Source organism: Neolamprologus multifasciatus, chromosome 16 (assembly GCF_963576455.1).
Source record: "Neolamprologus multifasciatus chromosome 16, fNeoMul1.2, whole genome shotgun sequence".
NCBI lineage: Eukaryota > Metazoa > Chordata > Actinopteri > Cichliformes > Cichlidae > Neolamprologus > Neolamprologus multifasciatus.
In genome coordinates this window covers 13,452,755-13,467,415 of record NC_140454.1, presented here as the reverse complement: position 1 = coordinate 13,467,415, position 14,661 = coordinate 13,452,755, and the positions used below count along the sequence as shown (strand labels likewise).

Genomic DNA, 14,661 nt, shown 5'->3' with positions numbered 1-14,661 from the left:
ATGGGCAGTGTTTGAGCAGAGCCTTTGAAAGACGTTGACCCTGTAATTGACCTGTGTCTCCGCCTACATCGCCGTGGCGACAAGCAGAGCCGCTGCAGCTAATCACTTAGTAACCCTGACCTGTCAATCACACCAGTGCTGTGTTGAGATGGGGGGGGGGGGGGGGGGGGGGGGGGGCAATGAATGAAGAAGGAGAGGGAGGGAGATGAGGAGTAAGGAAAGGAAAGGAAAGGGAGGGAAGGAGTAATAACAGTGCTGGGGTTATCATTTACTGGACCACCCGCCTCCTCCCACCCAACCCTCAGCCGACGAAGCTCGGGTTTTATAAAAGCCAATAAAACGCTCTATACCTCCATCTCTCTCTCTCTCTCACACACACACACACACACACACACACACGCCCTCCTTTAGCGTTCAACTGCTACGAACGGAAAGAGGGAGAGCAGTGCTTTCCGAGAGTTCAGATAACAGAGAGAGCTAAAGAACGGGAAAGGCACATCAGGGCTTGGAGGGTGGGAGGAGATAAGATAGCAGAGTGAAGCCCCCATGCAAATAAAACAACAGAGTTTATAGCTGCACAGGTGTGTGTCTGTGTGTTACCTGTTGATGAGGGGAAAGATGGACACGAGCAGGTAAACGGAGGGATACCACTTCAACGGCTTGATCTCCTCCGCCAAGGAAACCTAGATCAGAGAAAATTGGCTGCTCACCCATGTAGAGAAACTCAAATGCTCACGTTAATGCTCTCGTCTCGCCTGTGCGTCGCGCACATACACGTGCACGCGCAGCATCAGTGTCTTCACTGGAAGATCAGAGCGCAGGGGCGAGAAACAAAGGCCAATTAAAACCTAATAAAATATTAACCTGCTGATAATACGCAACATCCACACAGTTATGAGAAGAAAACGGGGATTTCAATTAAACGAGAAGCAAATACTTTGCAGCAAATGTGAAGGGGATGAATTCAATATCTCGTGGACAAGCTGAGAGGAAGACAGAGACATGCTGCAGCAGCAGCAGCAGCTAAAAGTCGAGGAGGGGGGCGAGAGGCTGGTGGTGGAGAGCTTTTACAAGCCGTTATCTAATTCCCGGGAGAGGAGGACTCTTGCGTCCGGAAGAGGCTGAGAAGCGCGGCCCCTGGATTGATTTTCTGCGCTGTGCTGTTTTTTCGCCCCCCTCCTCCTCCTCAAGGCTAGGTCGCAGCAGCGGAGCCAGCGCAGAGCCTCCTTCTCTTTCTTTCTCCCTCTCTCATACACACACACACACACACACTTACACACAGTCTGAGCCAGGAGGCAGGCCCACAAGCTCTGGTCTCTACCCCCACATGGAGGAAATTAATTACTCACCAGAAAAACCCTAAGGCAGTCGGGCTCTAACGCAAGCATTTTAAGCAATTCAGATGAAATCCAGTGGTATTTTATCTTACGCATATATGCGTGTGTGTTCTTGTGGGGGGTACCGAATGCAAGAGGCGGTGTTTCACCGTGTGCGAAAGGCTGGCTGTATGTGATCTACTGTATTTCCACATCACTGTCTTTAACAGCACAACCCCAAGGCAAAAACCAAGCTCAGCCCGATTAGCATCTATTATCACGGGAAGCCCTGACGTCACTGGCCGTGTCAAGATCTGCCAATTGCTAACTTGTGTGTATGGTGTGTGTATGATTGGGCACTTGAGTGTACGTATACTGCAAAGAATTTTGCAATGAGGGAGGGGAAAAGGACAGCCTGAAGGATGCTGCATGCAAAAGGCAATTTGTGGCTGTGTGAGCATGTGTGTGTATATTTTGGGGGGAAAAAATAAATCCAGAAAAAAAAAACAACTTCAAAGACTGCTTGGAGCCAAGTAATCTCAGATCAGATTTCGGTGAGGCGTAGAAACAGGCATTTGAGGAATTTCAGTGAGCCGAGGAAAGGGTGCAGAAGGGTTGAAGAGAAACAGGAAGAGTGTGGGTAAAGTGCCTCCGCTGCCTCGTGTTTTTAATCACAGTCCTCCAGTGTCAGAGGCCCCTGCGCTGCTTGGGAAGCAGAGGGGGGAATGAAACCGTAATTATGTGAAGAGGGCGCAGCGGTCCCAACGTTAATGACACACGCTAGATTACAGACAGCAATCGGGAGCGACCCATCCCCTCCACCACCGAGCACAGCACTCACCCGGGCTTGCGCTCATCTCAGGAAAAACTTCCTCTAAAAATAAGAGGATCGGGTTTACTGATGGCACTTTAGCATTAAATTCAAGGACTTTTTAAAGGATTTTTGGGAGTAAAATTCAGGAACTAAAACTGAATAACATAATAGATGGAAATCTGCTGCAGTATTTCAGATTTTCAGTTACAACTTTTAAGCCAACATGGCTGAGAAGTCCCGAAAGTGCTCTTTTGCTGATAATTTTTACCTTGAAGATGTCAAACATTGCCGTTTCTTTGAATTACTGTGGTTTAGTAATGATGCAAACAGACACTCCTTTGTTGTGCATTCATTCGTAACTGATTACACTTTTGATTAAAAAAAAAACAAAACTTGGCTAGGTTTACAAGAAAACGGCGACTGATTACAATCCACACAGCTTCATCGCCGTAGGCTGAACACAGAAAAGTCACCAGCATCACTATCGGTAAATTTTGCCGGCGAACTGGCCAGCTCAAACCCTCAAGTGTGTGTGTGTGGCTGTGCTGAGCTCTGGGTTTTCCCCTTGCAGCTGAGAGGTTTGCTGGATGAGTGTTTGGGTCAAAATATTGCATCATTTATTTGCAGCTTGTGCATAAAAAAACGTTTAAGACAGGACATACTTTTGAGATAACTAACATTTAAAATAGAGCAGTGGAAGTTGGAAAGCCCGGTTTTTAATGAGTGTGTCATTGCTTGGCTGCTTTTGAGCACAGTGGGGATTCTCGGTCTGTGTCTTTGGCCGGCTTTTGCATGCTGCGTCACGTATGATGCTCACCGTATCTAACATATCACGATACAGTGATTCTGCAATATTTAGGCTATTACAAGGCAGTCGTCAAAAATAATTATGATATCTGTGTTAGATTAGCATGCATTAGTATGTATGCTGTCATTATGTATGTATGAACTTTATTATACATTTTAAAAATAATTTAATTAATTAGCTCTTTAATTTGACTTGTGCCACTGTCTGCTTTTTTCCTCTTCTGTGAACTGTTTCATCTTCTTTGAAAGTTATTTCACTTATATTCATTTTACTACCATTAATTTGATAAGCCTGACTTATTAAATAGCGACCAATTAGAATACACACACATAGAGCGTACCCTCAGTGGTTTGCAAGGTTGTGCATGCATGCGCACACACACACACTTGTATAGACATAAAAGTAGAGGCCACTGCATTGTTACTCAAGGCAAAGCTTGTGTGGATCGGTAAACAAACATCTTGAGAAGATAACGAACAAGCGACTTGCTGTTTGCTCAGCCAGTTTTGTTGCTATCCGACGGGACTGAGCTGCTGTGTGTGCAGTTGTGCAAATGTATTTAAAGGTGCGCACGCGCGCATGTGTGAGGGGTGCTGAAAAACCGTCATCCGAATATCCTCTCGTTGACCTGTGCTGCTTCAAAACCTTGTGGCAATCATGTGTGCTCATGCATGAACACAAACAAATCACTCAAGAAATACACACACACACAGATGGGTCACAACATGTGACTTACAGCGCTGATAACTGCCAGCGCTAGTTACGTACGTCACCACTCCAGCCAGATGCAGACGCACATGCACTCAGACAGCGGGAGGGGGGATGATGCTGCGCTGAGTCAGGGAGGGAAAAAAAAAAGGGGTTGGGAAATGCGTGTGGACACAGGGCATTAGGGGTTTGAGTGTATGTGTGCGTGTGACAGTAACAGAGAATGTGTGAGGCACAGAAGGAGGGAGACGTGGCAGAGTGAATGGAAATCACCAGAGCCAGCGGTCTTCAGACACCCAGCAGGAATCGCTTTCTCTAGTTTACACCTGCTGCTACACACTCGTACACACATGAGCAGGAGCTCACTGGTTTGGCAAGCACAATCTGGGAGGCTGTTGTTGTTGTTTTAAAGCATCGCAGCGCGTGCATAAACTCTCATAAATATTCATGTCCATGAACCTGGCTTGCTGCTTTATTCATGCTGGGTATGAGCACAACAGTGAGAGAGACAGCGAGAGAGGGGGTGAGAAAGACAGAAAGAGAAAGACAGGGAGAAAAAGAGAGAGAGAGCGTGAAGTGAAAGGCAGGGAGAGAGGGAAAAAAAACAGATGGAAATGAGCGGAGTGACCGGGAAAGAGAAATACGAGGAAAGAGAGTGTGATAAAAACCACTGCTGACTTATTTACACTCTGTGCTACACATAGCAATTAGCCCACATGAAGACGTGTGTGCGTGTGCATTTATGTGTGTGTGGTCACACATTCATGCACACGCGACTCTGCTTAGGGTTACGCCAGTTCACCGTGCAGTAAGTATGTCTGCCACTTAGGGGCAGCATCTACATAACCTTAACCCTAACCTGCCCTCCGACACCTCACCCTGCTGGGCAGAGAGGCAACACCAAACAAGGAGGAGGGAAGAGGGCGGAGGGAGTGCGAGGGATTGCTGCTGCTAGTTTTTCCTACTATGCATTAATCATATTGTTTCAATAGCACCTGGTTAGGGAGAAGTAAGGCTCTATAGTCTTCCTGGTGAACAATGCATCATGAGCAGTCAATGAACCAGGTAAAAAGACGTGGCAAAAACCTGTTTAATGATCCACTTTCTAGTACCAGGATTTTCAAGAAATCTACTTTGGTTCAGCTTTTCCAAACTCTGTGTCTCACAAGAGATGAGAAAATTGTTAAAAATCAAAGCAGCGGAGACAAGAGGCTTTTAATTTGTGCAGGTCAAGCATCTTAGATTTCCATCATGCAACCAGCTATTTCATAAACCCTTCCTGCCTACATCCTTTATTTAATTTCTGCAATATTTCGTGTGTTGTGGCAACACTTTGAGAAGCTTGCAGAACTGACTGCCTCACATTTAAACAGTGGCTCCATTGTGTAGTGGTTTACACATTTAAATAAAGTTATATCTCCAGTCACGTTGAGAAGGCTGGCTTTTAACTCTGCCTTTCAGTGAGTCCTGCTGCGATCGGAAAAATTACTTTCGCGAGATAGTTCTGTTCACGCGTAACCCAGCACTAATGTGTAAAATCAGTGAAGTGCCCCTTCAGACTAGGCTAGGTTAACCCTCTCCCCAATTAATTTTCCTTTTTTCTATTCCCCTTATTTCTCCTCCTCCTCATGTCGCACTTCTCAATCTGTCTTGATTTACACCCATCTCCTGCTCCGTTTAAAAATGAAGCTTAAACACACCTTTACGTGCATGCACACATTTATATACACATACACAAGAGCTCACACGGGAATAGATTTGAGAGGTCAAATTGCTCCCTGCTGTGTTTGACACCTACCCAGCGTGAAGGCAAGAGCTAATCCTACAGACACGCTAATCCTCAGGTTCTGTGTTTATACGTGTACATGTGCGTGTATGTGCTAAGAAATTTGATGGTCAGACCATTACCTTGCGCCTCTCTCGCTCTGGGTTGAAAGTTCCCAGCCATGACTGCATCTGTGCAGAAAAGACACAAAATAGGAAGAAAGAGGTCAGGGCAGCTAAAAAACTGGGAAAAAAAAAGAAAGAAAAATTGCAGTGATTTTACGATTTTAATCAGATGGGTTTTCCTAGTGAGGAGTGACATTGTGCTTAGAGGTCATTGCCTGCAGTGAGAAACCTGAACAAATATCACTACTACCACATCAATGCAAAATCCCACCACCTTCTCACACGCCTCAGCAAAACTACCCAATTCACAACCGAGCGCGCAGCTTAGAGGCAGAAGGGAGCTCTTAAACAGCTCCCAGCATCTTGCAAAAAAAAACCCCTGATCAGCTTCAGTGCACACAATTTGACAGAGGAAGAAGAAAACAAGGCGGAGGGTAGGGGTGTGTGTGAGGGGGTTGCGTGGGGGGGGGGGGGGGGGGAATTTTGTTTAGAAAAAAGTGTCGGGAAAAAAAGAAGTGGAGCAAACATGGCAGACACGAGGCCTTTGGAAAGAACGTGGGAATAGTTTTCGCTCTTCCTCTGCGTCCTCTCTCGGGGGAATGAATGGAAAATGTCAACAGGCAGGCGCAGGAACACACATGCACACAACCATGCACAGGACTGGGGATTGGTGATGGTGGGATAGTAGGGAAGGGGCTGTATGAAGCCAGAAGGTTTATGTAACCCAAGACATCAGAGACAAATCTCATGAGGCCCTGTGCGAGCTTCATACGCATGAACAAAAAGGCAGCATGAACAACATGCACTAACAGCTCTTCTATTCTGCTATTTATTAACTCAATGTTGCCATGGTTTCTCGGTGCTGACGTGATTGTCATTGTAAATCTATGCGTGACCGTGGTGTTTGTGCAGTGCGGGGATAAAAAAAAAGAAAAGAAAAAAGGACAGCCGTTTGGTCATTAGATTCAACTTGTTTCCACAGCAGCCCTCTGCTGCCCAGCTGAGCACCGCTATCCATCAAAATCAACAAACGCTGATAATAAGTGGCAATATCATTAGGCTTTGGCCAGGTCTCCACATACCCGGCTTTCGTTGCAGTCTCTCTTAAGCCACGCTACTGAAAGGGAAGCGGTTATGCTAGTGGCGTGTTGAGGGCTGGAAGGAAGGGAGTGGACATGTACAAATTGCATCTGTAAAACAAACACACTCCCAGAGCTCTCTGTGTGGCCCGAAATGACTCATTAGCCTTCAAATCCCTCCAGTTATTATGAGCTCGCACAGCCACTCAGAATGTGTCCTGTTTATTTTTTTTGTTTGTTTTGTTTTGTTTTTTTAAGCAATCTGGGTGTAAAGGACTTGGAACCCCCTCCCTCGCCACGCCCATCTGTCTCGGGGAAATCGGAAGGTGGAAAAACTTCTCCGTCCAGCTAACATCCCACCTCTCCTCACTCAGCCTATTCGTCTCTATCCCTTTCTCCATAGCGTCGCCACCTACCCTGCTTTCAAAGCTTTTGAAATTCTTTCAAGTGAGACAGCCTGCAGCTGAAAAGAGATAAGGCTTGAGCTCTTCATAAATACGACAGAGAAAGCAAAACGGCAGAGTGAAAGGGGGAGACAGACATGCAGGGGGAAAGGAAAAGGGGGGGAAGAGAAAATGAGCGGGAACACAGAGAAAGAGAGAGAGAGAGTGACAAATGAATGCAAAAAAGGGATTCAGAATAAGGAAGGTGGGAAACAGATATAGAGACAAGAGGTAGAGGGAGTGATAGCTGAATACTGTGAGCTGAATGAGTTATGAGATGCAGGTTGAAAACCAGCGACATTCATTCATTCTCTTTATCGCAGGCGTGATAAAGAGTGTAGTCTCTTTCCCGTTCCCTGCCTCTCAGAGACCTGCTGTCTGTCTCCGTTGTCGTCTTCCTGCAGCCTGGCTATCTGCAGAATCTCTCTCACTCCACCGTTCCCTGTGCAGCCCAAGCAATGAATGCTAACGTTCAACAGCAACACAACGACTGTGAGTCTGATGAGGCTTTGGCCTCGTCCTCCCTTCACGTCAAAAGCTCACGAGCATACCGTGGCAACGCAAGTCTACCGTCGCTGTTCCAGCGGCCGCAGTGTGGCGTGTCGTCAGATCAGGGGAATGGCAGCTATGCAAACTTTGTGGAATGCTGCCCCTGGGCTCCTACAGCACCAAGCACGATGAAGAGCCACGCAAAACTACAAGCTACCATGATGAGCACATCAACTAAGTGGTAAATGAACTTTTCTGATTTCCTGCACAATTCAATGGATTGCAGTACAAAATATTAAATACGGTAAAAAATGCCCATCACACAAGAACTGAAAGTCCACAATTATATCAATTCAGACAGTTTATTTGCCCAAACATCAATTCCAATTAGCCAAAGTAGACAATTTAGAGTCACACAAAAATTAGAGAAGCATGAAATCCTCATATTCTAGTAGTTGGACCAAGTAAATGTTAGCATAATTAATAAATTAAAGCCATTATATTTTATGTTTTGTCCAAGCATCAGTTTAAAAACCAATTTAAAATGAATACAAAAGCAGAAATTGGCACAATGTAGCAGCTGCACCAAGTGAAACAAAGGTATTTTTGCTTGATAAATTACTTAAGTAAGTAATAAGTAATAAGTATAGAACCGGGACGACATTTTATGACACTGTTACTCCAGTATGAAAAAAGTCCCCAGAAATGCATCTCGAAACACATTTCTCACTCAAAAAGTTAGATGAGATTATTCCTTGCTACCTTTAAACAATATTGCAAGCTTCTTGTAAACTGTATCTCAGCAGTTTTGACCTGTAGTTATTTCTCTTCCTTAAAGAGCTGCTTGACATTCAAACAGCCATTATTACCTTTTCCAAATGCACTGGAAGCGAAAATGAAAACGAAAGCAAACTATGAAAGTATCACAATTGTTTAAATGTGTCTAGTTGTCTGAATTCATGTACTTTTTCTAAGTATATTGCACACGTTCTCAAATCTCCACAAACCACATTTATCCTTTAAATGACTTTTGATCAACAGGATAGGATCGTTTCATAGCGCATAGTGTTTTGGGGAATTTTATCTTATATCTGTACTTCAGTGAGAACATTTACACCCCCACCCCATCAGTACACCCACAGAGCAGTTCTCTCTGAGCTTCCACTAATGCCAGGTTTTGAAAGCTCACAGCGCCGTCACGTTCGGCTAAGTTGTCTTGAAATAGACATATATTGAGTACTCACTCTCTTATTGGCCACGCAGATGATCCTGGCGTAGCAGAAGATCATCAGGAAAATGAGACCAAAAAGAGGCACGTACCATCTGCAAAGCACAGGCGTAACAAATCAATAACAAAACTCCAAATGAGAAACATTATTAAAAGCTCATTTTTGCTGTTTTGTCGGTGGAGGTTGTTTCTTTAGCCTCCTTGCTTCAGTTGTAGAAAGTGTGACATGAAGTCACATGAACAATATCAAAAGTTATGATTACTGTGATATACTCTTATGTATTCTTAAGGAATTCACATCTTAGGAGAACACAAAAGCAAGCCACGTGTCCTGTTGCTATAGGATTTAGTCTAGACATGAATAAAAGCTTATGTTTAGCTGGCGTGTCGCATAAAATCATTGCTATTTTCTGTCTGTATCTGCCTACAGATAGTTTTTTTTTCATTCTAGCCAGCGTTATCAATATGAGTGTATACACCAACTTACAAATTTATATAACATACATTTATGACATGACTATGTAAAAACATTATGATAAAGTAAACGACATCGCTTGGAGGAAAGAAGCTACAGCAAATGACCACCTCTGTGCTGCTTTCCTTAGCTTTACAGAGCACTGCAGTTCAATTTTTAGCTGTCTGGCCACCAGTTTTACTTGCAGCAGTGTTGCATTTTCGGAAAAAACATGTTTTGAAGTCCACTGCGTGCTACTTGCTCAGCACCAAAAGGAAATATAGTTAAAGACTTGCTGGTAAACACTTAAGAGCATTTACAAGCTGAGGAGGCAGCTATTTCTCTCAGAGGATGGGAAACGACCAAGAAAGAACAAATGGGCCATGAATATACGACATGCATTCACCAAGCAGACAGGCACATTACTCTTATAATAATGTAGGCCCCTGTAAGAAGGAATTTAAATAGGCAGTTGTTTGTTAAGAAGCTGATTATATCAACTTAACAGGTAAAAACTTAAGCTAAAAAAAAAAGAAATTAAAGGTTAGAGTTTATCAGTACTTTTTCCATAACCAGTTCAGGTGAGACTGTTTCGCTGGCTGACACTAGAAAGCATTATTCTAAACAGCTGATGCGTAAAGGGCACACAGTATGTACACAGTCACCAAAGACTGTAAAAAAATCTGACGAGGCAACTCTGGACCTCACTCCATATAGTTTTACATACTGAGTCAAGAGGTAGATGAAGAACAAAAGATCATTCCAGCAAAGTCACAATGCTGGAAATGCATGGCATTCCTACGGGACAAGGGTTGCAATTTATAAAGGGGAGGTGTGGGAGAATAATATGTCAGGTATTTCTGAGCGGATGAAAGCGAGCAAGACGAGCAGGGGAAATGAAGGTGATTACTTTTGGTGGAATGACAGTCTTATGTTATGCAACCTTTTGGGAGGGAAGCTCAGAGGAGTTTCAACCTCTCCCTGTAATTGTGAAACAGGTCTTTGTCTCACTTTGATATACAGGTTCCTGGTCACAACTTGTCTTTTCAGTCTAGGTAACCCTGAGCAGTCACAACTGTTGTGTTTGTCACCTACCTCCTATCTAAAGAAGTCTCAAGGGCAGACATGAAATATGACTGGCCAATCCTCCACCTGTGTCATCCTATGCATGCAAATACAACTTTCTGGCTTGCACCTGCACTTGACACAGGCAAAACATACTGGACAGCATTGAACAAGGCCACCAAGAGTAATTATAGTCCTCATGATAGGACAAAATGGTTCAGCTGACTATTAAAACCAAGAGAGTCTGTCTCAGACCCTTAAATGTACAGACACACACTTATAAAATGGATGAATGTCCAACAGAGATCATCAAAGTCCTTGGCATAGGCAAATGCAGAATCCAAACATCCAATAATTCACCCATCCATGCATTTTCCTCTGCTTATCCAATTCAGTGTGGTGGAAAGGCTGGAGACAACTCCAGCTGTTACAGAGTGAGAGGCAGGGTACACCCTGGACAGGCTAGCAATTTATCCCAGTTCTAACACATAGATACAGATGACCATTCACACTCACAATGACACCTATGGGCAATTTAGAATCACAAATTAACCTAATGTGTATGTTTTTGCACTGTGGGAGGAAGCCAGATTACTCAGACAGAACTCACACAGACACTGGACGAACATGCAAATTCCAAACCGAAACACTGACTCGTCTGTCTATTTTGTGCTCAACCATGGTTGTCCTCAATGCCCGAGGACTGAAAGAAACTCACTGAGCATTATTAAATTAAACTTTTTATTGGAGGAGGAATCCGATACAGTAGGCGTTTGTTTCAATGCAGGAAACAGGCTGAGGGAAAGGCTCCTTTATGTGCCTTTATGTCTTGTAGGGAACATCGGCAGACAAAGGATACTGCCTGTCTTTGAAAGCTGGTATGACTGCATCTGCATGTGTGCATCTGTGCAAGTTCAATAACGGCATGGGACACTGATGAAAGCGATTCAGGGGGAGACCTGTGCGAGCGTCACCCCGGTGTGATTTAATAACCCGCTCTCCGGAATAAACAGCGTCCAATTACGCCAGCGCACGTCCTGTTAATGATGGAAAGACGAGCTTGGGGGGTGGATGGGTTGGTGGAGAGGGGAAAAGGAGGGATGGCCTTTTTAACGATAGTGTGGGGGGCTGTGAGGAGGAGAGAATGACGGGCGGCAGCTACAAAGTGCTCTAATTAGCATGATAATGATCTGCCATTAGAGTCCGCTGTGCTCTACAGCTGAGCACTACCCGGAGAGAGAGAGTCAGAGCAGGAGGGAGACGGCGAGAGACAGAGAAAGAAGTAAAAGCAGAGGGAGAGAAGATTCAGAGTGGGCAGAGGATGATAAAAGTGATGAGATGAATAGAGAAGAGGATGCAAAGGTGGATAGATGACTGCGGATTGCGGCTCAGGACCAGAAAGAGCAGAAATAAGAAAGAAGCTCTGGGTGATTAAAAGGCAAGCAGAGGGATAAGGTCGCAGTGAGAATGAAAGGAACAGCAGAAATTCGTTGCACCCGATAGATCGACTAGGGAAAGATGGATAGAAATACGGATAACCACAGTGGGGTTTTCAGAGGACAACAGTGAGCAAGAGTGGATTGCCTGAAAGTGGCAGAAAGAAAGATCATCACAGATGTGCACAAATTCAATCACTCGGCCTTAGCCTGGCCTTCCCTCCAGTACAGCTCTGAAGTGAAGAATGAGGCTCGGTTGAAAGAAGTCTTAATTGAAGTGCCTGCTAGAAGACGAGAGCATGGTAGAGACCCGTCTATGCAGGTTAATGATCAACTGCAGCCGTCAGCTTTGACCTGGGAGATCCTAGCACACAGTGAAAGATCACGATCAACCACTTACGCAAGAAAGGATGGCCTGAGAGACAGAAAGAGAGGTGGAGACTTAGAAGCAGGGAAGGAGGATAAGTGTGTGCAGGGTGAAGGTCGGGTCTCACTTGATGCACTAATGGAAAAGCCATAAGGTATCTACAGCCTAGCTAGAGGTGCTTTGACTTAAAGGCAACCCAAGCATGCAGCGTCATTGGGTGAACACAACAGAAATGGACAGCAAACTGAATTCAAATGGAGCCTCATATTTACCCACTGATCATCAAATTAACATCGCTCTGTCCCAACTAGACCTTTACATACTTGAAGTAAGCATAAGATCTACGTGTGAGAGCAAAAATAGTTGTTATTTAAAACCACAAATGGTAGCCTCATGTTAGAACTAAAGTAAAGAGCCAGGAGATCAATCAGTCAGGAGATCTATGGGTATGGGTCAAATCCCGGACAAGCCCCCACTTATGTTACATCCGAACTCATAGACTGCAATATAAAACTGACATGACAGCACTTTATAATAATAGGAGATTTACTGAAATTACTACATAGGCTAGGTTCAAATTTAGGGGGCATGTCTAATAAAAACATAACTGGAAACACATGATGACCAAAAGCAAAGAAATGAGGTGTCCAGTCCAAGCTAACTCTTAGTGCCCTTATGCACACTTTCTCAGGTGTTGACAAAATGGCAAGTAAACATGGGCAGCATAAAAAAAAGTCGTGCATTGCCGCTGTAATGAATGTCAGTGCTGCAAAAGAATATAACAACGATCACAGGTATAAAAATGCATTTTGTAAGAAAATCTGCACGCATTTTTTGCGTATTTAAATCTGAACCAAAGTACTGATCAGATCCACAGACTTCTGTAACATCTGTAAAGCAATGCAGCTAAAACAACCACATAACCATTAACTTCCACTTGCAAAGTTATTTTCACTGTTATTTCTCAGCCGTATGCTTGAGTGGGGCCCGTGGCGCACACCGATGGGGGACCTCTAAGAGCGTTGACTCAGCTAAGCTCGAGTGCTTCCAATTGCTGACTCAAGCCCTGAAACTCTGCACCTTCATCACACAGCCCTGTCCTCCGCTTTGCTTTCTCCTTCCTTTTTCATCCCCTTTCGCACACCCCCTCCTCCATCAAACCTTCTCTGCCTCCTCTGTTCTGCCCGCGCGCTTCGCTGAACTCTGATGAAGACACACTACAGGGCGTGGGCAGACACGAGGACAATCTATTTCTCTGACTCCCTTCTCCTTCCCGTCCTGCAATGCCGACCCTCTTTCCTTCTCGTGCTGAATAATTCCCTGTCTCCGTCCAACTAGACTCTGTATGTTACCCCTCCCGCCTTTTCCACTTTTCACCTTTAATGCTACAGCCTCTGCCCCCCACAAGGTGTCAGCAGGCTGTGTGTGTGTTTGAGTGCATGTGTTTTTGTCCGTTGACGGGTGCTGCCTTGGCCTCTAATCTCTCGTCTAGTTTGATGTAATTAAGGCTAATGAAGATTCCCTGATCCTCTGAGCGGCTCGTCCCCCTGGGCCACGACAGCGTGGAAAACTAGAAAGAGCCAGGGAGCAGAGGAGCACTGATAAAAGAGACATGGGCTCGTTTAGCACAGCTGATAGCTATGTGTTGTTCTCTATATATGTGTGCGTGTGTGTATTTGTCTGAGTGAGTCTGCCTCTTTGTGTGTGTATACGTGTGTGTGCTTATTTGTTTAAAAAGATTGATTCCCTGCTGATGCTGCGAGCAGCAACGCGATTACCTTGGCTCATAGCAAAGTGTTGTTGTGTGTATGTGTGTGTGTGTGTGTGTTTAAGTGTCTGCACCGGCAGATTGGCAGAGCCCTTGCAGACTTAGGGCCAGTTGCAGAAAGCAGTAGACAGGCATAATCCTTCATAGCCGTCCTAAACACTTAAATACACAGTGTAGCAACTCCCCTAAATCTGACAAGGCAGAGGCAGACACAGGAACATCCGCACACGCATGCACAAACACACACACACACACACTTCTTGGCCTTGCACCAAGGGGGAAAAAACCCTGCAGGCTCCCCTGACATGCAACCCTTCACATTTCCCCGCAGAGGCAGCCCTTCTCCTCCCTCCTCCTCCCCATCTCCCCCAGTGGGGGAAGCTTTGATGGCAGTGCTGAAAGGGTCTACTTACATCCCAAATCTCCAGGCTACGTGATCGTCTGTGATCCAGCTGGGGGAAGAGAGAGAGAGAGAGAGAGAGAGCGCGCGATGAGGGGGTTACAAAGGAAAAGGGAAAGCGTGAGCGGAAGAGAGACTTGTGTGACTGCAGAGGAGAGAAGCTGTGCAGCTGTAGCTATTAATAAGCCGAGAGTGGAAAGAGAGAGCCGAGCCCGGAGATTAAGGCTCTGTCCCAATTCTCATTCCACCGCCTCCTCTCCTTGGCCTCTTCCACTTTTCCTCACCCCCTTTAACAACCCTCCAAACAAATAATGCCTTTCCCATTTACCACAAGAACCGGAGAGCACGAGGAGGTGTTGCACTGTGATCAGATGTGCTGATAATTGCCAATTTTAA

The 14,661-nt window shown here is 45.0% G+C and overlaps 1 protein-coding gene across 2 annotated transcripts in view; it reads right to left on the bottom strand.

The window, feature by feature from the left end:
• Window positions 1-14,661, bottom strand: part of LOC146500419 (cyclic AMP receptor-like protein A) — a 53,901-nt gene that overhangs the window by 26,214 nt on the left and 13,026 nt on the right. For both annotated transcript variants that reach the window (XM_085134670.1, XM_085134672.1), the window contains 4 exons: window positions 14,279-14,317; window positions 8,792-8,870; window positions 5,555-5,602; window positions 601-683 (listed from right to left, as the gene is read on the bottom strand). In XM_085134670.1, the coding sequence (XP_084990796.1) occupies window positions 601-683; window positions 5,555-5,602; window positions 8,792-8,870; window positions 14,279-14,317 (249 nt within the window). The remainder of the gene's footprint in view (window positions 1-600; window positions 684-5,554; window positions 5,603-8,791; window positions 8,871-14,278; window positions 14,318-14,661) is intronic.